A 27358-nucleotide genomic window follows, 5' to 3' on the forward strand; every position below is an offset into this window, starting at 1 on the left:
TAGAGTCTGCGCCACCCCAGTGTCCGGAACAAATCATCTAAATTACTATCATAGCTCGCAGACATTAGGGTACGAGCTGCGCGGTTTTGAAGCCTTTGCAGTTTTTCAGCAAGGCCCTTGTTACAGCTTCCCCACACTGCGTTGCAATAATCAAATTGTGGTTGAATAAGGCTATTATAAACTTTGATTAAAATATTAAATGGAGTGAGATGCCGAATTCGTTTAATTGCACCAATGGCACAAGCTATCTTCTTAGAAATGTTTTCAATATGACACTCCCAGTTTATATTTTGATCAACATGAACTCCGAGGGATTTAGCGGAGGTTACTTGTTCTATTGCGTTCTCATTTATAGTAAGAGAGGGACTTTCCGTAAATTGTGATAACTTCTGCCTTGATGCAATAAGCATAAACTCAGTTTTCGTCATATTTAGAGTAAGCTTGTTAGCAGACAGCCATTCGTACACATTTCTCAGGTCGTGAAACAACCAAAAAAACAACCAAAAAAGGCCAAACTGACAGAAAACTATTTCCTAAGAAATTTAAAACGGACGTGAGTGTATCGAGGATTATTAAATCTTCGGCAATTAATAGTCACGTAGCGACACCCCATGGAAACATGAATTGCGACCCTCTGAAAGATGCGATATGAAAAAGTCTGCTAAATATGAAAGTAACAAGATTCATTATTTTCGCTACTTCCCGGTAGTAATACAGCATTTGCTGGTTTAGGGATATTTTACAGTTTCTAAAATAAACGCATACAGTCATGCCATATTCTCTGCCTTTTCCCCATCATCTCTTCCCGTTACAACAGAGTGCTGCCGGATCGGGGGGCTAAAAATGTTCAAGGTCGCTTCGATCTAGAGTTTCTACTTTATAGCTTGATGATTGAGAGCGGGCACTTCTTTCCAACATGTGTGTCTGAGCTAAACAATATAAATAAACACAAACAAGCCATCAAAGAAGTTCTGCAGTTGACAAAGTTTACTTTGCGAGAAAAGTTCCCTTCTCTTTCCGATTTTTCTGGGAACGCCGGAACTCTGCTCGCTGGGCAGCCTGGCCAAGTTTCAGCTTACAGAATATCCTGACGCCAAGGAAATTGAAACAGATTAGGAAGATCGCAAGTTCAGACTGAAACGCAAGATTTTCCGCATATTTTTTTTGTTGTTTACCACAATCCCGACCGCATTACAATCTTTCAGCTTTGATCGATTTTCGGATAACAATTAATCGACCTACGATTTCTAAGCATTTTCATGCAATTTCTAACTGCAGAAAAGCAGAAAAATCTAAAAGTAGGTATAATTACAAGGATTTCTTTTACTGACAACAATCGTGAGGATACCAATGACGTCATGTTTGCTGACGTGAAACATCTTCTGAACTTCCTAGGAAATCCTCGGTAAATTTCGTTAATCTTCGGAAAAGATCGAAAAATGCTCGGATACGTTCGAACGGCCCTCGAACAACGCTCGGGCAACCTTCGGAAATCTTCGGTCTAGAGTCGAAACGTTGCCCAAAAGTTGCCGAGCCGCTCTTTGGAACAGCCCTAACAGCAATCCCCAATTACCACAGATTTAGGAAGATCTCCAGTTCAATTCAGACTGAAATGTAAGATTTTCCACATCCTTTTATTTTGTTTACTTCACTACAAGCTTTTAGCTTTGATCGAATTACGGACTATTACATTTAGGAGGAACAGCCTGTTCAGACTGAAATGTAAGATTTTTCGCATTGTGGGGGGTTTGTTTACTACAGTAGACTGAGAAGCTTTCAGCTTTAATCAGATTTCCCGGCTACTTCAGTTAATTAGGACTGATCAGTCTGTTCAGACTGAAATGTAATATTTTCCGCATTTGTTTATCGATCGATTTCCGGGGTGTTTTTAATCCCTGTTCTTCTGTATTCTTCAAGAAAACTTCCTTCCATTAAATAACCCTTGAAGGTTTAAAAAACATCCTTTTACTTGTCACATATAACTCTGTATCACACTTTATCTTTCCTAAACCAGTGAAACAAAATGGAACAAGGAGCCGATGAGTTCAGATCCAATTTTTCGAACCCTGTCCAACTAGATAATGTTACATAAGAGTTGCTGAATGCTAAACTTGCACTGATAATTTATTACTTGGGTTTTGTTTTTAATCCTCCATTAAAGCTCGAAACATAACTTGTTAACCTATATACAAACGGAAAACGAGGATTTCAAACTGAATTAGTAACACAACAGGGCCATGATTAAAAATCTAACACAAACAGCGGTGATAAACATTATGAAAAATCGCATTTTTATAAACTTGACGTTTCGTATGCTAAGCTACACCATAGTTAGGAAGGGGCAAGACGAGGCACTTGCCTCGTCTAGATTTAAACCCAAAATTAAAAACAAAACACGTCTTGTCAGAAAAGTAATCCCCAGTTCAACGAGATTGATTTTTCAGAAGAAATATGTTATGAAAAATGCTGAAAATAGCGTTTTAGAGCTTCTAGATTTCAAAAGTTTTCTGGGACCGTGCCCCGAGATCGAGACCCCCTCCCAGCTCGCGCCTTTGCAGGCTTTGTATCAATGCTCACGTGACCGCAGGATTTTGTTTCTTCAGTTACACCAAACGAGTTTACCAGCCAGCACATCTGTGCACAGTTACAACTACAGTGAACCTGAGCTCATTGCTGGACTGAGAGGAAACGCACAATCTACAGACCTCTGTCTACAAATCAGTCACAAAACAGAGGCTGAAAAATGAGAGGAAAGTTCTACATTGTCGTCGCGTTAACTATTGCGTCTGTACTGAATTGCGTGCTTTGCGCTCCAACAGGACAGACAAGGAAAACGGTAAGACATCACTTTTCTTGTCCAAGAGGTCTTCACGGCTTTTTTGTTTTCGCAACGGAACGAAGAAAAGCTGGAGAAAACGTCTGGGAACAGGATATAAAATAATTATGTGATATAGTTGTGAGAAATATCCAGGACTTATTGCCCTCTGATTGTTATTTCTGAGTCTTCTGAACAGTGTAAGTGGCACCAAGTTTGTTTATTCAGTGTTGCCTGTATCTCAGCTCATCGGTCTTTTTGTCGTATTTCGTTTTTCTTTCAAACCCCGATTGCGCATCAACTAGGCAGTCATAAGTCAATATTTTCTACCCCTCTTTCTTCAGCCTGATATCGGGGGAAAAGTTTATTAGAGAAAGAGCTTCCACTCAATGAATAGTATTTTAAGTCAAGGGCAATCAATGAATATTTAAAATGTCTATCTTAGTGGGCATGCAGTTGTCAAAACAGGGATATCTCATTAACTGCAATTAACATCACAGCAAGAGAGAAGCAAACAAAGGCAATCCAGCCACGTCGGGTCATTAGGGCTTGTACAGTTTGTTGACAAAGTTTCAGCTTGCAGTTTTATCTGACACAAATGCAGATGGTACAGACGTTTTTCTGCTCTGTCTGGCCGCTATTATTATAATTATTATTTTTTTTAGTAAACAGGTAATGATGTGAAGCTGGGGGGCCTTACATCTAATGACCTCTGTGAGTAATGAGTCAGTCATGCATCAGTTTCGAATCACTGGATACTCTTTTCAGGCAGAAACCCCGGGCCAAAACATAGTAATCTTCCACAAACTTTTATTCAGACCCACCATCTAAAATCTAATACTCCGTTTCAAGGCCGATAATCCGTTTCAATTTGGGTCAATTTGCTACCTAGTGTCCTCACGAAAATTCCGCCAGCTTCTGCTTACCACTGGATTCAGGCCAATATGCAGATTAAAAAAATATACGCTCAATTTCAGCTGTTTATAATAAGCGGCATATATCTTATCAAGCAATGGCTCTTATTTTAATCAGACACAATAGGGCCAAAATACGCACGAAACGCCTGATGTGCCACTGAAGTGTACCAAAAAAAAAAAATGATTAGGTAATTATAGTACCTATGTTCGGCCAAGACTCCAGACTGAATATATATTAACCCTCGGACGTACAAACAAATTCATACCCCTAAAGTCGTACAAGCTTAAGGGGCGGGGGTGGATGGAACCCCTCCCCAGGGTTTTCGTTCTATTAAGGCACAGCGAAATTATTTGGCACTGTGTAGAAAGCCCGTAGCTTACCCTACAAGATGACATAATTTTTGTTGGCTGTGACGTCATATGACGTCACATGACGTCATAAGAGCCATCATCTTGAATCCGCCATCTTGGATTTCATCATTTTCTTAGAAGGTCAGAAAAATATTAACGTAAATTGATGCAAAATCAAGCCAGAATGTTTATGGAATATTCAAATAAAAAAATGTTAAAAAAAACGATTTTGGGCCGGACCTGCATGTTATTATGACGTTACCATGGCAACGTCAAATCATGGACGCATGGTCGACATATCAAAACTTCCGCAAGGGGTGAATGAACGGATACTGAAAATTTCAGCATTGTAGAGTAAATCCCCTTTTCAAAATTTTGAAAAAAAACCCTCATGGGAGTAGCATCCCCCCCCCCCCCCGACATGTACACATGCACTGAAGACACACCAAAAAGCAATATCTAGTCAAGGCGCAATTACGAAATTTTCTTTCTTACACTAAAACAGTATCTTTATTTCATCTGGCGAGTCTGATGATTTTGGCTGCAAACTGTCCGATAAAATTTTTAGCGGCAAAAGCCCAAACTTGTTTGGCTAACTCATGCCCATAGCTAGCCTGTGTTGCAGAAGAAATGAAATGATTTATCCTGTTATTTTCATTGGCTTGTTTTTAATTCATCGAAGCAGATTGATTTGTAGACTGCTGTGCAGGCGTTTTTGGTGGTGGAGCGCTTGAAGACCTTAAATTTAATAACGCAGTCCGAGAAAAAAATTGGCGGGAACGTTGGCATTTTCGCCTCCTCCTCCCCAAGCCACTTTGCCGCTGGTTGTTGCAGCGGCTTCGTTGTTTGCTTGTGTGCGCTTTTAACCCAACAAAACCGCCAGCTACGCAGGCTAGTGTGGTTACTACTCCCTTGTCCGGAATTTTTACTTGCTCTAATCCAGTGCTAAACCCTCAAAACAGTCAGAACAGTAGATGAAATATTCAGCACTTGCTCTTGTCGCCCCTACTCTACAGGCTTGTTTGGGTAATTTGGAAGGTTTGTTTTTCAAACCGAAATACCGGGAAAATATAGTTCTACAACTGATTGTTTCGTCTTTTTTAAAATGTAATTAACGCTCCAGGCGCAAAATCCAATCATCAAGCCTAGTCCCCAGGCAGGACGAGCTTTTCCCTTTTAATGCGCCCTGGGGTAACGCGAGGACGTACGTGTGATCAGTTGTCAGGGGGTGAGCCACACCTTTGTGCAATAGGATTCCTACGGATTCTTTACGTCAATCAATCAAACACAACTCACGTACATCATGATCTGGTCATTGTCGTTCGCTTTTCTTTTCCGGTTTGGCAGTAAGCAAGTTTAGATCTGGACGAAGAGTAGAGCCGCGCATTACAATTTTTCAACCCTTTGTTTGCAATTGGAGTTATAAAAGCAAATTTGTAGGACTAAATACAACACATAGAGGCTGAAAAATGAGAGGAAAGGTCTACACGGTTGTAGCATTTGCTATTGCGTTTGTACTTCACTGCGTGTCAAGCGCTCCGATGACACAGAAATATGAAATGGTAAGATATCACTGAATGTAATAATAATAACCAGGAATTTGATTTCAGGATTTTGCTTTTCATTTTCATTGTCGATTACCTTGGCAAATTAATGTTAAGTCAGCTGCGTTCCCTTATCAGCTAATTATAAAGGATATTTCGCACGCCGATGTCTTCAATGTCTCAATGTTGGAAATTTTGGAAAATTGCCCAGTGGCTGCTCGCCAGCAATCCCGGGGGGGGGGGGGGTACTCCCATATGTGGCCTATATAGGTATGTGCCGCCCGATAGGGTATGGTTTTTGAGGTTCTCGGTCCTTAAATAGGGTATCATTTTTGCTCCTTTTGGCGATGTGTTCCTGGTGTGATCCTTAGATAGGGTACCTAAATTCTATTAGCTAAAAGAAACGCCCAGCTAAACGAAAAAAAGATATCTTAAAACTGAATTTTTCTGTTCAGGTATTAGAAAAGCGATTTTATAAAGATTTGTGTCTTGCCGTGCGCGGTTAGCCGTTATTTGGGTCGTCACGGAACGGTTCTCCTCCCCTTGAATATGGTGTCATTTTTCGGTTTTGGGCCTTAAAAAGGGTATCAATTTTCGCTTTCTTTATCCTTAAATAGGGTCAGGGTTTAAGAACCTTGGCGGCACACCCCTATCCGAAATTTATGGGAGTAACCCCCTCCCCCCCCCCCCGGGCCAGCAATGCGCAATTCCAAAGCCCGGTTACCAGATGCATTGGCTTATATTTAAACACTACTGACTATAAGAAGGCTTACTTTAAAATGCTGCATAAAATAGACTGCCAAATTAATTTATTAGCTTCCTTTTAGTGCTTTTTTAAACCGCAATCATGATTCATGTTTGTAACAGTTTTCGTCTTTGTTACGTCCATGTTACCCAGAATGGGTATGGCGCAACTCGCTTTTTAACATCGGCATTTTTACATTACACTGAAGAAGGGCTCTGCCCGAAACGTCTGTAAATATTAATTTTTTGACACTTAAAAGAGTTTTTTCTCGAATTGTTTTACTATTACCCAGAATGTAACCATTTTGGATTTTATTGACAGTAACTTGCAAGACAGGTACTCTAGTTGTAGGAGAGAAAAAACGCGATCAGCTATATAAGACGTCAAGGACAGCAGCACAACGATAAGCATTTTAAGATTGCGTTTAACTGAAATTTCGCGTAGCAGGCGCCTGTGTAGTTATTTTACCACGTTTAAAAGAGAGCGCGATCGCGAGAAGGCCACGCGAAGATTTTTTCCTTGCGTGGCCCCCTCGCGCCTTTCGCGTTTCCCATACGCGCGCTCGAAACTACAGTGCCTGCTATGCAGGCTACTCCCAGCCTCTCCACTCACCCAGCCCCTGACGTTCCTGACTGTGCGTTTTCTGATACTCTGGAGTGTTATCCACTTCCGCCGTGCTAGCCTGTTCCAGGCTCTCGATAGTTGGGAGAGAGCGAAAAACGCGGGCGAGATTGGAAAAACGAGAGGGAAATAAGCCGCTCCCTCGTTTTTCGCTCTCTCTAGACTACTGAGAGCCTGGAAGAGGCTACGCCGCGCGCATTTGACGCTCAGTACGCGTCCACCAACTTTTTTGAGGACCTAAAGTTTTCCAATTAATTAATTTCTCTAGCATAAACTTTTCCTTAATTAGGCATCGTTTCTGTTGAAATTTGGTTATCTGGGAGATGACAACGACAAAAGTGGAGGTGCAGTGAGCCCAAACTCGGAGGAATTTCGCACCTCAATAAGGAAGCTGCAGAGATTCGGCAACATTCCAGTCACTGGACGAATAGACGCAGCTACTATCAAACTCATCAACACTGACCGATGCGGCGTCAAGGATCCAAGTACAAGCGCCGCTGGAAAATTCACTTTACAGGGGACCACCTGGAAGAGGAGAGTAAGTTGATTCCTAACAATAGTAGACTCTGTTTTTACTGACTCGTTTGACCCTTTGGTTGTAGACTAAGACCCGTTCCTTTTTCTCTTGGTCCTTCGATAGGAAGCGAAAAAAAAAGCTGCCCGAAATCTGGGGGCGAGACGGGGCGACGCGAGACGCCCGTATGTTATCGTTCCCTCTATCCCTGGTTACGAATTGAGGAAAAAAGGACTGCTTGTATTCTACTGCGTTTGACCTGGGAATGATACTACGCAATAGATCAAAAAACATCGAGGGTTCCGTACGTACGAAGTTAAACACACCCGGGTAAACACACTCTTTTTTATAAGAACCATTTTTATAAGAACGTTGAAGCTGAAATTGACCACATTATAAGAACATGCTAAGAACATACCCCAAGCTGAGAGTCTTTATTTTGCCAATTTGTTTTCTTGTCCCAAAAAGCTGACATGGCCTCAACTGTGTATTGTGGATGCCGTGTGTTAGTAACGTTTGACTGCATTTGTAACCAATAAGCTGTTGGGTTGAGTTAATGGCGTTTGGTACATAAAAAAAGTAGGAGGGGGGGTCCGGGACATGCTCCCCCCGGGAAAATTTGAATTTCAGAACCTCAGAAATGTTATTTGGGCATTCTGGCAAGATTTTTTACTATTACAGAAGCCCTCATTACAACACTTAAAATTATAATTATTTTCAGTGACCCGCCCCCCTTACAGACCATTTTTTTGGCTGGCCCCCCTTTGAAGCCATAATTTTTGCCATGGCCCCCCTCAAATCCCACCAGCCCCCCCACCCCTCACCTCATAAAAAAAAATTAACGGTCCCAAATGAGCAGTATGCAAATAAATGCAAAACTGTCTTCTAACAGTACAATTAACCCGGCCAATGCTTAATACCTTAACATTAACAATGTGTTTTTCTTAGTCCGCGACACACTGTGTAGAACACCTCAGTTTGTGGTAAAACTTAAGCTCCCCGTCTTTCCTTTTGTTCAGGACTATTGAAGGATGATTTATTGAAATACTACCTTATTCTTACTAAATTTCGCGAGTACTAATTTTAAGCGATTTCCGCGATTTCAAAATAATCACGAAATTTTATACGCACGAAGAAAACATAGCGCGAAATTTAAACACGCGATCTTTCCGTCTTGTTTTCGACTAGCACCCTTCCTCTTTAGTATAGTCACCAAAGTTTCCGTTTGCAGGCTCCTTGTAGTAACATTGAGCCAGACCTTTCTATATTTCCACTGAGTAGTTCCTTAGTCTTTCACGACTGATTCATAAAACAATGACAAAATCGCGAAATTCGGCTCCTGAATTCTCGCGAAATTAAGTACGCGGGAAAATTATCAGAAAGTTTTCAGCCCCAAATAAAAATAATAATAATAATAACGCTCACCCTCAGCACCAAAATAAGACGTTCTTATAAAAAAGAATGTAGCCCATAACGGTAACAATATCCTGATCTACCTCTGCTTTGTAGGATATAACCTACCGGATTCTTAACTTCACCAGAGATGGTATACCAAGTTATGTTCAACGAAGAATCTTTCGAAATGCGCTCAACCTTTGGCAGTCTGCTTCGGGATTAACGATAAGAGAGGTGTATGGTGGTGATGCTGACATCCTCATAAGCTTTGTTACTCGACGCCATGGAGATCCCTATCCTTTTGACCGTAAAGGTGGCACATTGGCGCATGCGTTTTATCCTCACAGTAACCAAGGTAGGTACGGGGGCTCCGTTATCAGGGAATAATGGAAAAGAAATGATATTGAAGAAGTCGACAATCCCCGGGGGGTACTACACGAGGAGGCTCCGGTACCTTTTTGTGGCTAAAGGTTTCCTGCATCTTCAGTGTTATGGTCAGCAGAGGACGTAAAAGAACCCACACATTTATCGTAAAGAGTAGGGCATGGAGTTCCCGGTGTTGTGGTCTAGTCTTTGCGCATTCTTGATTGTGTTGTATACTGTGAAATGCTCGGTTTCATTAGCATTACTTACTAAAGGCCTAACACGCTTCATAATGCCGAGGGTAAATAAAGTTTCAGTTTCAGTTTCATAAAAGGGTAGGGATTTCACGAGTTGTAGTATACAAAAGGGTAAGGAAAACTGTTATTTAGGAATTTACATATCTTAAACAGATCGACCGAACGGTCGAATCATTGAAGTATTTGAAGGGGATAAAAGAAATAAGATGCAGTATCTTTTGTAGGTGTATGAAAGGGGATGTCATTTTCTTTCGGAGAAATACGAAAGGGTTTAAGACGGAATCCACTAGGAAGTCGAGTAATATTTATTAAAGTTGGACAAAAATCAAGTACCAGAATAATTTAAATCCTATTGCGTTATTTCCTACCCTTAATAAAAGGTAAAGATGTAAGTAATTATCCGTGATAACACCAACAACAATTTCATATCAGAGTCTGAGAAAATGAATTTCAAAGTTCACAAGGTATAGGCAAAATCTCACGTGTAGCCATTTTGTAAATTCGTCTTAAGCGATTCAGTGGAATTCAGTGGAACTTCGAAATTTGTTTTCGATGTTTGGTGTTGTTAGAAAAGATTTCTTTTGATAAGATATTTGAAGCAGTAACAAAAAAGTTTGCAATAAGGTGGAAATAATTCTGGTACAACAATTTCTTATCAGAGTCTGAGAAAATGATATGAAAGTTCACAAGCTATGGGCAAAAGCTCACATCTTTTAAGCGATTCATGGGAATTCAGTGGAACTTCGAAATTTGTTTTCGATGTTTGGTGTTGTTAGAAAAGATTTCTTTCGATAAGATATTTGAAGCAGTAACACAAAAGCTTGCAATCAGGTGTAAATAGTTTTGGTACATAATTTTGTCCAATAACTACTCGAAGTCCTGGCGGATTTCCTCTTAATTTTTTCTGACCAAAATGGTATATGAAGGAGTAAGGGTTTGAACCTCAAGGCGGGGCCTCCCTGTATAAAACAATACTTTTTCCAGTCAACTCTTTCTAAGACAGACACCCTCGGGACCAGCGCAGCTGTCCGCCTTAGAGACGTGTCCGTTCTGTAGAGAGTCGAGGTAACATGACATCAGTAATTCTAAGATAACAAAGCTAAACCTTTGCACAATGCAACAAACCTTTGCTAACTGCAACAAGACTAAAATAATAAAAGGACCGTATTTGCTTGTTAAAGCAAAAAATGAGAGCTTCTACAAACTGTAATACTGTACGTAGAAAACGACCTCTTTAGTGTCCATACACGTAAGCAGAGAAGTAATCCGTTAAAGCGTCATTGTTTGTGATTAGTAAGCTTGGTACACACGTATCCTTAGGGCGCTGACTAACTTTGCTTTAGGTCGATACGAAGTTTGGAAGTATTTTCACAAATAAAACATGATAAAAAAACACTTCTCAAGTATCCGTTAATGATTTCAAAGTGTCCGTTGTCCGTCTTATAGGGAATTTGGTTACAGTAAATTGATTGAAAAACGGCAGGGACCATCACCAGGTGTCCGTCTTATGGAGGTGTCCGACTTATAGAGGTGTTCGTTAAGAGAGAGTTGACTTTAAAACAATACTTTTTCAGTACCTCGCGGATCAACAACGCAAAGGCAGCATCATAGACCTAGGACAGAAGGAAAGGCAAGACCCTCTTTTGCCCCAATCCCAAACCACACAAGCTTACGGAGCTGCCCGGCTTTCGGCTAGAAAACCCGTCCGATACGCGAGCTAACTTTTACCTTTTTTGTGTTTTCATCAATGTTTTGTTTACATACCGATTCTGTTTCAATCTGTGGCAGGTTTATCTGGTGACGCACACTTTGATGACGACGAATTTTTCACGACAAGAGACCCAGACAAAGGTGTCAACTTGGACTGGGTGGCTGTTCACGAGTTTGGACACAGTTTGGGTCTGGAACATTCCAACGTGCGTGAATCCATCATGTACCCGTGGTACAAAGGGTATCACCCGAATATTCAGCTGACGTCTGATGACATACAGGGAATTCAGGCATTGTATCCAAGTAAGGATTGCTTAATATGTACAGCAGTGTTTTATTGGAAATCCACGAATCTGATTACTTCTCCCATTGTCTTTTATTTAACAATTATTTAATGAGCGCTAGCCTGTGCCGTCCCCCTCCCCTCAAAAACAATGAGGAGGAGGGGGCGGCTGTACACAGGCTACACGAGAGTGCGTTGGATATGAGATGGTAGATAGCCATCGAGACGCGTAGCTTCGAGTTGGCTATAACTATTACACCCAAAGAATTGCAATATTTGAGCTTTCTGGATGTTCACGTTGACGCATTTTTCTACCATAGTTGTGCTCCATGGTATAGGTATATGAGCTCATATTCCATTGCCTGTTGACCAATCAAAACTCTGGAATTACAATATACAATAGCGAGTATTTGGCAGAACTTAATAAAAATAGACCACACACAGCCGTATCACAGTCCCTTTAATTCTGCTTTAGACAACCTGGCTCTGACCACGGTCCGGTAGCTTCACGAATAAAATCACTAACACTGTAATCATTTCAGAACCAACTGCTAGAAAAGTGCCAACTCCAGCTACCAAGAAAACCACAACTAAAGCCACAACCACAACCAAACGTCCGCCGGTTACTCCCCGTCCCGCCGTGGTCACTCCACGAGTAACTCCTCGTCCCGCCGAAGTAACTCCTCAGGTCACTCCTCGTCCCGCCGTGGTTACTCCTCGGGTTACCCCTCGTCCCGAAATCCCGAATCTTTGCAGCAGTACCGTCCGTTATGACACAGTGTTCGTGGGTCAACATAGGCGGACATACTTCGTTGTTGGAAATAAGTTCTGGACCGTTGACAGGGGACTACGCAGGCATGGTCCATGGACATTAACAGCATTTTGGAGACATGTCAAGACCCCTGTAGATGCTGCTTATCTGAACGGACGCGGAAATATCGTGTTCTTCAAAGGATCAGAGTAAGACTATTATTTCAATTTACACTGTCGAACTGCGTCGAGCTATAGCTAGTAGTTTCACGTCAGGCCGGAGCTTTTCCTGCTTTCCGTTGCATGAAGCGAGGCTACGAGTATTTCTTCTTCCACTGGATGGGATGCCAGTCCATCGCAGGGTTGCCCCTGGTATCACAAGCCCATAACCCGGAGCGTGCAACTTCCATATATTTGTGCAACGGCGTTTCACAAGTAAAGTTATTTTTAGCCAAGCCTTTCCCGCGAAGGTTACTGTTTCTGATGAAGTTATCTACTGCTTTGCGAGGAAAAACTGAAATCATCGCTCGAAATGCTGTCAGAACACTCCAAAGAAGATTCCTCACATGTGTCCGCCATCTTAACTTCCCATTTGGACGGGGTACTGTACTTACGCATCAACAGTCTCTTACAAAATCGCTTGTGATGGGCTATCCGAAACCATTTAGCGGAAAAACATATCTAAAAATAACTTTACTTGTGAAAACGCCATTTCTCGGACGAAGTATGGTAGTTGTTCGCTCCTCCTAGCATTTATATACCTTGGTGGAAAGAGACACTTTGAAAGTAACGTGTCTTTCCCATGAACACAGTGCAATAATTCTGGCCTGCATTCGCTAACCATCTGGCCACAGCGTCTCCCCTCTGTGCTTAAAAGAAGTGTTAGTTTGCTTGAAATTATTAACTTGCACGCACGGATTTGTGCCTCTCTATGCCCATGCACGTTAGAACAATCGGGTGGGTTTTATGTTTCATTTCAGTGCACAGGCAAAAGAAATGTTTTTCTCACTAAGGGCGCATTCTTTTGGGACTATTCTGGCATTTCTCATTCTGGTTAAGGAACAACAGAATACACGGAATATCAATTCTCAAAAGAAAGCATATTCTGAAAACGGAATAATGGTGGAGGTGAACTGAGAACTATTGAATCTGCGCGCGCGCGAGTTGCGAACGACCTGGGGTGGCCGGCTTTGTATGACTTCCCGCCAAAGCGGCTGTCCCAAAAGAACGCATATTCTGCCTATTCCGAGTAAACCGTATTCGGTTCATTCCTTTCATTCTGCTATCGGGAGCAGAATGAAAGGGAAAAAAAGGAAAAATTACGACCACCCGATACCCCATACCTTATATTTCAATAAAATAATTCCATTGGGTTGTTTAACAAAAATTTTAGCAGTCGTATTTAAGGTAAAAAAAAGTCGTTTTAGTAAATTGTTATTATCTATCTTCCACTTTCTTTCTTCAGGTTTTGGGAATATAACTCTGCAAGAACCTTAAGAGATTCTGGTAATATCGAACGTTACGGCCTTCCATCAACCCTCGAAAACATGGACGCAGTTTTCACATGGGAAAAAAACCAGAAGCCTTATTTCTTCAAAGATAAGCAGTATTGGCGATACAACGAGTATACCCGGCGCACAGATCTGGGATATCCCAGGGATATCCGAAGCGCTTGGGGGCTAAAATTCCCCGTCCACATCAATGCCGCGGTAAAGTGGTTGAACGGCAGAAACTACGTGTTCCAAGGAAAGAATTATGTGAAGATACAGAGTAGAAAGGCTAATCGGGATCAAGGCTACCTGGTACAAGGCTACCCGAAAGTGATCGCTGAGAAATGGATGAAGTGCAATACTGGTGTTGGGGCACTGGGAACGAATTCTAAAGGAAGGGGCCTGGACTCAGATGAGCCGTAAAACATCTTTGAAAATCCCATTATAATAATATTTCTTTTATATTTTTGTTAATCCACGAAAAAATAAGACAGGACTTAAATCCATTTAGAGGGAAAGGTGTTGTAATTCACAGATGATCACATGTGAAAGCAAGACAAAATTTCAAGTCAAATAATAATAGATAATACTTGTGAATCTTATATTGTAACACTGTAATTTGATTTTAGAATTAAAAACAAATGTGATGTCATTTTATTCAAGTGTTATAACAACCTTCGTAATTTTTTTAATAAAAAAGAATTGCAAATCCTCGTATCAATTTGTTGAATACGTTTTTGAACTTTTGAAGTGATTGAAAATCACAGACTGTTCGACGTAATATTTTTTTGGCTCGGCGGAAGTTATATCTCAGTTTTAAGTGGTGGAATTTATTTCGTAATAGGGACACCTATGAGACAAGTAAATTTAAAAATTAACTATTATGAAGGTATTTAGTATAATTTCTCAAAACACAAGGGCTGGAAACCGTTTAATACAGTCAACTCCCTCTAAGACGGACACCATCGGGACCGGCCCCAACTGTCCGTCTTAGAAAGGTGTCCGCCTTATAGAGAACCGAGGTAACGTGACACCAGAAGTTTTGAGATGACGAAGCTAAACGGCTATGCACAACGAATACACGTCTGTTTTAAGTCGCTTACTTTAGCAAAACCTATAAAGTGAAACAAAAAAATATCAGAAATTCAACTCGTTTGTTCATTACAAACGGTAATACTGTAAGTAGAAAACTACCTCTTTGGTGCCCATACACTTAACGCAGAGAAGTAACACGTTATAGCGGATTGTTTTTGATAAGTTTGGTATGCTATATGTCGATACCAAGTTTTGAAGTATTATCCACTAAGAAAATAACTTTTTGTGCGTGTCCGTTGGCGGTTTCAAAGTGTTTGTTGTCCGTCTTAGAGAGGTGTCCGTCTTACAAAGAGTTTTGTTACAGTGAAATAGTGACTGAAAAACGGCAGGCCTTGACCAGCACTTAGAACAGGTGTCTGTCGGGGTTTTTTATGGGTGTCTAATAAAATTATGCCCGGGGGGGGGGGGGGCACTCAAGGAAAAGTTTTTATACGTTTTGGGAGGTGTAATCAAGACGGGTGTGATGAGATGGATTTTCTCCGCCCCAAGCTCTATTTACCCCTTACCCTTTTATATACCATGTTTGACAGAAATTGTACCCCTTTCGTATACCTTTTACTGAATGTAGTCGAGCAAGCGGTGTGAATTGAGATGTGATTTTCCTGGAAAAGGTACCCCTTGTCAGTGTTATACCTAAAAGACGTGACATAGCCGTTGTTAGAACAGGACGTTTTCTTTGTCATTTTTATGTAGCGCTTAATAAATTAGAAAATAATGCAGCCATAAAACAAGTGCAAAGTATGTTCGAAATATTTTAAATACAGGCCAAGATTTTATGTGAAAAAAAAACCTAAATGACGGATTTTCATACCCTTTCATATACCTAAACTTGTGAATTCGCTACCCTTTTATATACCTGAAGCCTGAAAAAGGTACCCCTTTCGGGGGCGGAGCCTCCCCGTATAGGCCATTATATGGAGTACCCCCCCCCCCCGGGGTCTTATGGGAGGTGTCCGTCTTATAGAGGTGTCTCTTAAGAGAGAGTTGACTGTATTAACTAGCCGCCTTAAGATTTTCGCAAGAATTCCGAAAGTTTTTTAACCGAATCGTAGATCGATTTTGACTGCCACATTTATGTTGCTGTTGCAAAATCTATAGCTAGTAGATATCATCTACCGTACACTTTTTTGATGTGGATTTTTTTCCTTTATTCTTAACACTTCCTGCTTATTGATACTGTAGGGAGAAATTAGATGTTAACCAGGTCTGGTCAATGAGGTACCATAATTATGCCATTTTGCACGATAAGTGTACATGTATGTGACTAATTGCGGTGGGTTGGATTGAGAAGCACTTCCGGTATGTGGGCAAGCATGAGTTCAGAACAGAACCAATTTCCGAAAGCAGAGTACTAGCTCTAAGCTAACATACTTTCCGGCATCGATGTGTAACGCCGGCCAGCAGCGCTATTAGCTTTTTCAACAGCTCGTATAAAGCTCGGGACTTGCCTATGGATACGAAGGTTTTTGCTTGAAGAATGTACAGCGCAGCTGCTATTTTTGCAAGCACAATGTGACCTCCAAGCTTTTTTCCCGGAAATAAATTTATAAACCCTTAAAATAACCCGCTTAACAATGTCCTGAAGTGGGCTGAGAACTTACCACCCACTGAAACGTTTTTAGCTCAGTGCATCACATGCACAAGGGCGTATCAGCCCGGCTATTGTATAACTTCTTAGACCTTCTCAGGGATCTGAAAGCGATTGTAGCAATGCGTGCGAAAGTACTCTCAAAATTGAAAGCGGAATTGCTTATTTTAGGAGATTACCTGTAAAGCTCTTTAAGATATTGGGTAGGCTAGGCTGAAATGAGTGAAATCAAGGTAAATTACACATTCCAGTCTTAAAAAATACTGAATTTTATGCAAGAATGAAACAAACCACCCTTTACCACACAAATTACACAGGTATTCTAGAGTGTTTAGATTTCCGGAGAGTGGGCATGTTTATTTTCGAAGTTTTACAAAAAGGTTTTTGTTTAATTTCGAAACTTGTCGGATATCCTTTGCCATCATCAAGTACATGCTTCATTTCCTCATCAGACAGCGGGATTTTATTGTCTGAAGGGCGGAATGCCAGCATTGTTGCGCTATATAAAAAGAGGAAAAACATTGTACGGTTTTCATTGGCTATGTGTTGTGACCTTTGACGAATCACTACGTAATAAATCTTCGGTTATAACTGGGCATTTACTTGCAGATTTCAAGTTGAGTATTCCTACGGAATACGTCAAAAATTCGCTTGACGGCCAAGGCATTTTTATACGCGATTATAAGCGGAAAATACAATCGTAACTTACTTTAACATCTTTAAATATGAGAACATTAGTTCTGGTGTGTTTGAGTGCAGTGTTTGCACTCGTATCAGCAAGGCCTACCGTGGTACCGGAAAACGTTTTGGTAAGTTTTAATTTGAAATCTGTTTGTTTTGATTATTTTAAATGCTTCAACATGTTCGCGCTTTCTAAACATGCCGAGGCAGCTAGGGTTAGCCTAACCCTAAGGATTTTTCATTTTCTAAGCTAGAATAATGAAAATTTGAGAATGTACTTAACCCAGTGTTAACCTTCCACGCTTTCGAATAAATTTATTGATAGTTTGATTATTTATTACGTTTCAAGAAACCTTTCTTTTTTAGCCTGACTCACGATAAAGAAAGTTTTTTTCATCGGTCTTTCGCAATTCGCAGACGAATATTTGTCTCGCTTCGTCAGTCTCAGCAAACTGCAATTGCATATATATACCAAGCAGACATTGGTATATTTTCGTTTTGTTTTGAAGCAGGTTTATTTATATGTTCTTAACATTTTCTGTCAAAACGCGTTAGTATTTTGTGCCTTTATCACCATGACTCACAACCGGCAAAAGAAAAGAGAAAACGGAATTTTCAACTCCAGTATGTTCCGCAAAATTACGTATAGTATTTTGTACTAATATTGCTTTACAGGCAAATATCGTTCCGCTTTGATACGCCGTAATAATCTCTAGTCTGGCGAAATGGGTGGAAAATTCATAATTCCATGCATTCATCATTCAGGAATGAATTTTACAGAGAAGAATTTCACTTTACAAACAGGCTCGTTTAGGTCTTCCTGTGTTTAAAGATCGACGATAAAGGAACAGATTCTCTTAATGTGATGTCACGTGTGACGTCATATGTTAGTCTACTGTGCGTAGGGCCAAAGGAACAAACTAAGCAAACAAACCCCTAGGCATGACTCCGGAAGAATTTACGTAAAAGATTGCTAACCGGCTGTCATTAACAACGCAGCTTTTCAAATAGTCTAAGTTTTGGTCTGAAACGATTCGACTTTGGTCTCCGAGTGTGTCTCTTGATTTGGTGTTTCCCTTTTAAAAAATTTGCTCTGGTGTTGTCCGGATAATTTTAGACAGTTCTAAACAGTGGTTCATCATTAATTTTGCTGGAATCAGTTCTGCAATTTACATCACCAATTGTATTTTAGAATGAAAAGTAGAGGCTTAAATTCGTCGAGTTAGCTAGACATTTAAAAATTCATTTCGATAAATCATTAAAATTGCATATAGATTTGTCGTTTTTGCCAAGGATGTCAAGCTTGAATAAATAATTATGTATCGCCTACATTCTCCAGAGTTGAAAACAAAACAAACAAAAATAAGGTCATTCTATGAATAACTTAGTCCATGTAGGGAAAAGCAATTAATAGAATTCGGCAGTTTTCAATGTTTTTCGGCGCCGGATGTGACCAAAAGATCTGTGCGTAAAACAAAAATCAAGTGGCCGAAGAATAAAGCAGCCCGCAGACAGGAACATTTTGTGACGGAAATTTTTGCGGTTCGTTGTTATATAATAACTAGACCACAACTCATCACGGTGTAAAACAATGCAGATTTAAAAACAGAAGTAGTTCACACTCCCTTCAGGAGTTATTTTAAACTGTGACCAGTATTACCACCCTAAATGATAGTACTGCATATCAATACCGTAACTACCGTAAAGAGGGGGGGGGGCCAACACATTCACACTGCTTTTTAAAACTTTTAAAGATTTCCTGAGAATTCATGTCTTACGTACATGTATACCTATTGAAGGATTGAAGGAACTGGCTAGTAAAAGCGTGATGTTTTAAATGTGTTTACTGATTAAAAAGGAGCATTATTAAACCACAAAACCCTGTCCTGACAGATTCACTAATTACTTTTGTTGAGTAAGCTGTCTATTTTGGGCCGTCCGTTATGGTTATTCACAAGATTCAATGTCGTATTTTTTGTTTTTCTTCCAATACCTGAAAATTTAAAATCAAATGCTAAACATAAATTATTTTCCAGTTACCAGTGATTAAGCAAGAACAAAAAAAGGCGCATTTTTTTCTTTTCCATTGTCATAGATCAGATTCAGTGGTGTCTAACTTTTGAAACAAATGTTAGTTGTCTTAGCTCTATTCTTCTAATGGAATTCAAAAGGCATGAATTGACCTGTCTGAGCACTTTCATATGTAGTGGGAAGAACGGCAAATAGAAGATAGGCAAGGAGTTTGTGTCTTTTTTTTTTTTCACGCCGTTCTCTATTGCCCTTCTCTCCAATAAACCGAACGCCTGCCAGTACCCTGGGTACCAAAGGATTTTTCTCGCGCGCGGTGGATACTTCGGCGGTACGGTGTTCATGAGCGAACAGGAACATGAGGAAATTCACGTTCTCCAAAATACTGAGAGATTTGTAATTCATTTATGTGTGATAGTTCCTGCATGCACAATAGAATAAGAGTCAGCAAAGTGTTTCTAATGAGATATTACTCTACCAGCTTATAATCCCCAGCTGTAGCCTGTCCAACATTGTTCTTGCGCATGCAGTAAGACACAGCTTAAACCCTGAGGGAAGTCTCTCTTGTATATGTAATACGTTTGGAGTTACGTGCCGAGCAACAGAGCCGTGCTGGCCGGAAAAGGAGAGCCTGCACGCAGGCTTATATCCTGACGTAACTGTTTGGTTCCTTCTATTTTTCTTCCGATGCACTTTTCTACAATATCGACAATTTCAAAGCTTAACGACACCGTGCGTACGAAGTAGCTATGAATTTACAGACGGATTTTTTGGATTGCTGGAGCCTTTTAAATATTTTTACTAAAAGCATTATATTTGAAGCTAAGACTGTTCACAACCCCTTTATTTTCTCGAATTTATCTCGATTGTTTAACTCGGTAGAGGAATCGCGAGAGAACTGCCCCCCTCCTCCCCCACCCAAAATCGTGCTTCGCTCGCTGTTTCTTTCGACTTTTTTACTGAGTATACTTAAAGTAATGAGACCAAAAAAATCAATAGACATTCTTTAAAGTTGATAGACATTCTTTTGCGTTGAAAAATAGAGACACTGTGAACAGTCAAATGATTCCAATTGAAGCGTGTTTTAGGGAATCCTCACTCTTAAGTCTACTTTACACTAAATTTTTGCAAGACGTTACAAAATCATTCACTAAGTTTGATTACTATGTTTGAGTAGTTCATATTTTCTCCTTTTTCGAACTTTAGAATTATTTGGAGAGATACGGATACTTGTCTCCGACTGATGTAAAGTTGGGACAAGCAAGAAGCAGACGAAAACTTTATCAAGCCGTGAGAAATCTTCAGCGCTTTACAGGGCTGAATGAGACTGGAAATCCACAAGACCAAAGCACCATTGACTTGGTTACCAAACAGCGATGTGGATTTCGAGATCTCGGGAAAACGGCGCAATTCCGGAGAAAGAAACGATACGCTCTACATGGAACTTTGTGGTATAAAAATGTAAGTATACTATGAATACATGTACATGTACTTGTTTTTCTTCCCTAAATGATTAGTTATGTGAAGGATCGTATAATGCCTATTTTCTTTTTTTAAAATCCATTTAGTTTTACTTTAAAGCACTGAATGCCCGATGTAAGTAGGTTGAGTATTGCCGAGTGGCTTGCATGCGCCGAAGGTCCTAAATTTTTTATCGGTAGTCCCCATGGCCAGTTCATCTCAGGCTAGGAATGTCATGTCTAGATCGTACTGGTTATCCTCCATCTAGTTGGGATTCTTGGCCATGATTAGTTTACCTGAAGTAATCTACGACCCCACAGCTGGAAGGCCGGAGAAGAAAAAGAGAGAGAGAAAGAGTGGCCGAGATTTTAAGATAAGAGTGCATACACTAGTGTTTTCTTCAACTCGGAGTGAGCGTGGGCCAATCGAAAGAAAACTCTCGACGAATCTCGGGAAACATAATATGAGTCGCTTTAAATTTGATGAGAAAGTCCAAAAGGCGATAACGTTTTCAAGAGCTCATGAGAGTTTCAGGCTAAATGGCATTGAGAATTTAATACCTTCTGTTGATTTTGGTTCTCGTTTGGCCCAGGTAACCGTGACTATAACCCCATTCACAACAAAGCCAAGACACGAAAGCTGATTAGTTAAACACGCGCGGATAAAACTATTTTCTTCGTTTAAGTTGCTAACTGATTTTTGTCCACTTAAATTTGGCACGAAAGCTAAGCTAGAGCTTACTTGAACCCTTGTAATTCAGCCTCTCAGTTTTCTGTTGTGATTTTCACTGCGTTTATAAATACAGTTGGTTTAACTAAACATGCTTTACGTCTATTTTGAACAACACATATCTAAACTCTTACGTTTGTTATATTGTATGATTTCATGTCGCTTAGCGTTTAACATACAAGATGGCAAGTTACACTTCAGACCTTACACAGCAACAAGTTGACAACACAGTACAAGCTGCACTGAGCATGTGGGCAAGGGTTACTCCGCTGACCTTCTCAAAAGTGACCACCGGACCCGCTGACATTGAGATAATATTTGAAAAAGAGACAGACAAAGGATACTCGTTTGACGGCAGAGGAGGAGAACTTGCCTATGCCTTCTTTCCAGGAAGCAATGAAGGTGGGTTTATAAAAACATCAGTGACGAAGTTTTATCCAAAGTATTTTGTGTATCCTAAGTAAACTGACATCTTTCTAACTACGCGGGCTCAAATTCTTTCTGTCTTTGAAAAGTCGTTAAGATTCGACTTGATGTCACGAAATCCGGGGAAAGGACTCCCCTATGAAAGGGACTGGGGATGGTGCTCGTCTTCTCGCTTAGGAGTGCAAATTAAGCCGGGATATTGGTCTCGCATAGTGTGTTCAGGACAGAACACCAATTCTTTTTTTCAGCCGTGATAATGTCCCGTTTAGGATTGCACATGAAACTGAGATTAAAAAATACCAGCCCTTCACACCATGTTGGTGGTCTAGACCGACTATTCATGAAAAATGGTCTCTTTTATTTTTTGGGGTCCAGAAAAGCTTGACCCACACCCAGATCGATCTCCATTTAGGGGCCGGGTTTAATTCAACTTTTCCCGATGATATCCCCTTCCCTTTCAAATAAGAGTCCCCTTCCTCCCGGACGCGACAAGTCCAACTTATATAGATACGATATAATTTTATTTGAAAAGTGAGGCTGAAGGAGTAGTGTAATAAGTGAAAAAATCTGTGATAACTCTTGATAGAGCAGTTTTCAATTGAGTGTCGTTAAACCAAAACCAAATTATTTTTCTGGCCAATCACAAAGGACACAGACAATCGAGTGAACCAATCAAAACTCTAAAAAAATATATTTTTTGCACAAAACGGGGGAAAAGGGGGGGGGGGTTTTTTTTTTTTTTTTTTTTTTTTTTTGCGGAAAAAGGGGGGGAAATTTTTAAAAAAATCTTTATTAAAAAAAAAAAAAAAAAAAAAATATTTTTTTAAAAACCTTATGCCTCATGATAAGTTTTCTGTGATGAATACATGAAATAAATCACATATGGACGGAGTGAAAAGAGCGAGCTCTTCATAGTTCACAGAAATTCAGCCTTCAATGGGATACGAACCTATGATCTTTGTGACTCGAGAACAAGCGCTCTACAGCTCCTGAGCTGTGAAACACTCGGAGCTGGTCAATTATGTGTTCAATTTATACCTGTCAAGTGATGGAATTAATCTAGACCTTTTTTCCTACTCCAGGAAGTTTTGGCGATGTCCACTTTGATGACGAAGAGACCTTCACTGTTAAAAACCAGCCGGGAGGAGTGGACCTAAATTGGCTGGCGCTGCATGAGTTGGGACACAGTTTGGGGCTAGAACACTCCTCAGACAAACGCGCCATCATGTACCCGATTTATCGTGGTTATCATCCGGGTCTTCAACTTCATCGCGATGACGTCATGGGAATTCAACAGTTATATGGTAAGTGCCAATTTCATGTTACTAATTCTACCTTCTGTTTAAACTGGTTCATGAATTTAGTGGCGACATTAGGAGGATTGATAATAATACTTTTAGCTTGGCTCTTCTGAACAGATCTGTTGACAATAAGACCATCCAGAAATTTTCAAAGGAATCCATGCAAATACCCCCTAAGTTGATGATTTTTATTCTTGTCTGCTTGAAAATTATATTTGAATTGATAAGAAGAAAATGTGACGTTAATGACTTTAAGCGGATCCTCCGAAATGAAAGGCATTTTGTAAATTTCGAAAAAAAATAACGGCTTCCCTTACATGTAAAATTACTCCAGCCTTACTCGTCTTAATCCTCTTGTGCCGATGGTAAATTCTTCATTACTCTCACTTTCACTAATTAGGTCGATAAAGTTTGTGTGCAAAGACCCGTAGGGTAATTCCTGAAATGATGCCATGTACATTTCGCTCCGAAAGACCGAAATTGGTCCACGAAACGTGTAGAATCTCTTTTACCTCTTCACCATTGCGCGCCACAATTTAGTTGCAACAATGGGTCCAATATCTGCAACATTGCGCGCAATAACATGGCTCAACCAACAGCTTTTTCCTGGCTTCTGACTGTGCGCCTTCTTAATTAATTTTTGACCCAAACATGACGATCTATTTCGTTTTTCGAATTTTCTTTCTTGAGAGCAAAATTAACGATCCGATCGACATCGCCGTTTTTGTCACATAATTGAAAACGTCAGAGCTTGCTTGGCACCAAAGTTGCACAAGTGTTGTAGCGTTTGCCGTTTTTTTTCTTCCCTCCCCCCCCCCAACCTCGCCCCAAAGGGTGTGGCCACGTGTTGTGCGCAATGCTGCGTATAATCACACAGCGGTCAAACGCAAAAATGACGTCACCTCCGGTTTTCGGCGCCTCGAATTTTCTGAGAATTTGTCTCGAAAGTGTGAAATTTTGTAGGAAATTGTTAAAGAAATGGTACGGTGAAAGAACAGTTCAAGCTGGGACACTCAGTGGAGATGATATCATTCCAATCCATAAGCGGTGTTACCTTAACTTCCAGGGACGGCGTTACTTTTGGCTTTAAAGCGAAAGTTTTCTGAATTTAAGACTTTGTATGGAGAAGTTTGGCGGGAATTGCACAGTAACTGCGCACGCGCGCTGCGTTTGACCGCTGTGTGGCGTATAATAGAGCACGCATGAGTTAACATCATGATTGTTGTGACATCATTAGGTAAGCCATCAATCAACAGAGTCACGCCTACACCTCACCTTGACCCGACCCAGTCTCCAGGAAAACCCAATCCATGCAGCAGTACGCTTGACGCCATGATAATGACCGCTGACCAGACCACGTACGCCTTCAAGGGCGCGCATTTCTGGCCAGTCGGCGATCAGGGAGCTTACACCGATGCTCTGAAAATATCACAGTTCTGGGAAGGACTCGAGGATGATATCGATGCTGGATATACAAGACATTATGACGGACTTACGTTCATTTTCAAAGGAGCGAGGTCAGTGAGTTGATGTTTTTAAAATTCTTTAATTGCAAAGATTTCGTATTGGACTGATCAGGCTTCTATGAAACTTACTAAGCCGAATTATCTCTAATAATCTATAAGCATTCGATATTAACCAATCTAAATACGGAGCGGTGTTTCGTAGCATCGTCGGCAATCATCGGAAGACTTCGGCAAATTTTCGAAAAAAAAGTACCAACAAAAACGCTCATTAATTACTGTCGTAAAATCTTTGGAACTTTTGGAAACGGGCCGCGAAGACATTTTGCAGTCTTCGACAATTTTTTTCCAATTTACAACCGTTGTAATAAATTGCTCGGACTGATTTAACTTGATTAAGTGACATTCGAATAATTTTCAACATTAACACGTTTCCGGACAACTGTCTACGGATCTGCTCCAAAGCCAAAAATTAATTGCAGTTTTATCAGTTTAAGATGTATTCCACACACAAAATAAACATGAAATAACCAGGAAATATTCTTTTACTTTGTAGATATTGGACATACGCAAACCGAACACTGGTACAAGGGCCAACAAACATAACTGAATTAAACCTGCCCACCGAGGTACACAACATGGACGCTGCTGTAGAATGGGGTGCAAATGGAGAGTTGTACATCTTCAAAGGCAAAATGTTTTGGAGATATAACAACAATAAAAAAAGTATTGATCCTGGTTACCCCAAAACTATTCACTCCGTGTTACCCGAGCTACCGAACCACCTCGACGCCGCCCTTCAGTGGAAAAATGGCAAAACATACTTTTTCAAGGGGACACAATATTACGCCTTAGATGACGCATCTGTTCGAATACGGAATGGCTACCCCAAGTCGATATCAACTTATTGGATGGGGTGCTCTCCAGCTGGACTAATTGGCGGGAAAATATCACCATATCGTTCTTCAAATCGCAGTGGATCTCGCAGTGTTTTTCCAAATAATGTGGAATTTTTTGTGTTCGCGAGCTTCATTATGAAATTTTTACTGTAGTCTCATATCAAAGATCATTTTAAAGGTTATGATGATTTCATATTGAAACGACCTTACGTTGCAATGGATATGAAAACTTAATTCAGTCGATCAATCATCAATTAATTAATCCGCGATCAATCAATCCGTGATCAATCAATCAATCACTCAATCAATAATCTTACGCTTTTCAGTAATATCAGTCATTAATTATGTAAGATAAAGAGACTTTTACATCATAAAACAAATATTGTAGTGTATATATATTTATTTGTAATCTTTCTGTAACAACAAAAGAGAATGTACGAATTATAAGCATATATTTTATATAAGTAGGCCCAGAACCCTCTTGCGGGCAAGAAGCTGAGGGCTGTTGATGCCAATTTATGAAGCCTTTTACTCAAACACAGTCATATTTAGCTGCACAAAGTCTTTGATAATAAAAATGTAATTAACATAGGTTGATAAGTTTACACTATTTGCGTAAGAAAGCTTGTCATTATTTACATTCATTTATATTCAGTACTGAGTGAATACTACCTAAGTGGTTTTGATGTTTGTTTTAAAATACTACATGTGTGTTACTTTGTTCCCTCAGTTGGTCCTTTATCATGTGGAATTAAACGGCAAACCAAAAAATGTCTTGCCCTGTCAGTTTTCAGTCACATTTCAGAGGGGCGTTTTGAAACGTGTAGGGGGAGGAGGAGGGGGGGGGGGGGGGGGGGGCAACGTATTCCAAGCCAAGCCCATAACCACCAGGGACAGGGGTCGTATCCCCCTACTCAAACTTTTCAAAATGTCTGTAACAGTGTCCGTAATCGATTTGTGACAATGCATAACTAGGCAGTTTAGGCGACCCTACTTTATGGTGCTGTTTGAGTTGTTCTTTAGACGTCGGAAGGCAGATACGCTCTGTGGATGTCAAATACAATCTTAACAGATTGCGGACCTCTTTTAGTAGCGTTTTGGGATTTTTGAGTTGTTCTTTAGACGTCGGAAGGCAGAAAATGTACGCTCTGTGGATGTCAAATACAATCGCAACAGATTGCGGACTTCTCCTAGAAGCGTTTTGGGAAATGAGTTTCGTTGAAAGTCCTACACCATATTATCCCGCCAAGCACGATACTGATAAAACGATTTGTGTCTTGACAAACTTAACCAATTTTATGCTGCGCTAGTGATACTTTCAGACTGGGGTGTGGGGGGACTGAGCCCCTCCAAATTTTTGTTTGGCGGGCTATAGTCCGGCCTGCCCATCCCCCTTTCCCTGCTCCGCCGCCTATGCATTCACACGTATTCTTGAAATAATTACTGGAAAAAATCTTGTTCAAGTTTGGATCCGTTGTATTCTGGTTGATGCTAGATTGACTTTTTCCTCTCATTTATTCAGTACCAGAAATTACCAAACCAACTCTTGTTTCTGTTTTCCGCAGTCACACCAAGACAGAAGAATCCGGATTTAGGGGAAACGAAAATTGTTTCGAGAAACAGTACAGAAATACCAATACCAACCTGCAGGGCCCCACTGAAAACCACCTTTGTGACGTGGGCTCCCTGCTAAATTCTTATTATTATTATTAATCGGGAGGGAATCGGCGGTAAAATTGCAGAAAAGTACTATCCAGGAAACCATTTCTGGTTATTCGAGAAGTCGGTAGTTTATAGAAACCGATGGTTTTAGAAATCTGGATTCTACCGGTAATAAACTGAGTTGGAAAAGACTGGGCAAAGCTTGAATTCGGTTGTACCAAACATTGAAGTCAGTTCGATAATTGATAATTTTAATAATCGTTCTTATTC

General features: G+C 40.4%; 2 protein-coding genes across 3 annotated transcripts; both read left to right on the plus strand.

Moving 5' to 3' along the window:
- The first annotated feature begins 2608 nt into the window (after positions 1-2608).
- Positions 2609-14446, plus strand: LOC144635658 (macrophage metalloelastase-like). Of its 2 annotated transcripts, XM_078494739.1 has the most exons (7): positions 2609-2836; positions 7283-7531; positions 9017-9257; positions 11311-11535; positions 12058-12170; positions 12204-12475; positions 13731-14446. In XM_078494739.1, the coding sequence occupies exons 1-7, from the start codon at positions 2744-2746 to the stop codon at positions 14176-14178; spliced, it is 1641 nt and encodes a 546-aa protein (XP_078350865.1). In that variant the 5' UTR covers positions 2609-2743; the 3' UTR covers positions 14179-14446. The 2 variants fall into 2 exon arrangements, with proteins under 2 accessions (XP_078350865.1, XP_078350864.1); XM_078494738.1 differs by having other exon boundaries at positions 12058-12475.
- Positions 14447-17038: 2592 nt separating this feature from the next.
- Positions 17039-26282, plus strand: LOC144635130 (matrix metalloproteinase-18-like). The gene is made up of 6 exons (XM_078494197.1): positions 17039-17247; positions 20354-20608; positions 21505-21739; positions 22846-23067; positions 24302-24581; positions 25084-26282. The coding sequence occupies exons 1-6, from the start codon at positions 17164-17166 to the stop codon at positions 25577-25579; spliced, it is 1572 nt and encodes a 523-aa protein (XP_078350323.1). The 5' UTR covers positions 17039-17163; the 3' UTR covers positions 25580-26282.
- Positions 26283-27358: the final 1076 nt, after the last annotated feature.

Source organism: Oculina patagonica, chromosome 13 (assembly GCF_052425735.1).
Source record: "Oculina patagonica isolate OP01 chromosome 13, crgOcupat, whole genome shotgun sequence".
In the NCBI taxonomy this organism is placed as follows: domain Eukaryota; kingdom Metazoa; phylum Cnidaria; class Anthozoa; order Scleractinia; family Oculinidae; genus Oculina; species Oculina patagonica.

Coding starts and splice junctions, on each gene's coding strand:
- LOC144635658 (XM_078494738.1), top strand. CDS start 2,744: ATGAGAGGAAAGTTCTACATTGTCGTCGCGTTAACTATTGCGTCTGTA. Junction 11,536..12,057: donor AATTCAGGCATTGTATCCAA/GTAAGGATTGCT, acceptor TAATCATTTCAG/AACCAACTGCTAGAAAAGTG. Junction 12,476..13,730: donor GTGTTCTTCAAAGGATCAGA/GTAAGACTATTA, acceptor TTCTTTCTTCAG/GTTTTGGGAATATAACTCTG.
- LOC144635130 (XM_078494197.1), top strand. CDS start 17,164: ATGAGAACATTAGTTCTGGTGTGTTTGAGTGCAGTGTTTGCACTCGTA. Junction 17,248..20,353: donor TGGTACCGGAAAACGTTTTG/GTAAGTTTTAAT, acceptor TTCGAACTTTAG/AATTATTTGGAGAGATACGG. Junction 20,609..21,504: donor GAACTTTGTGGTATAAAAAT/GTAAGTATACTA, acceptor CATGTCGCTTAG/CGTTTAACATACAAGATGGC.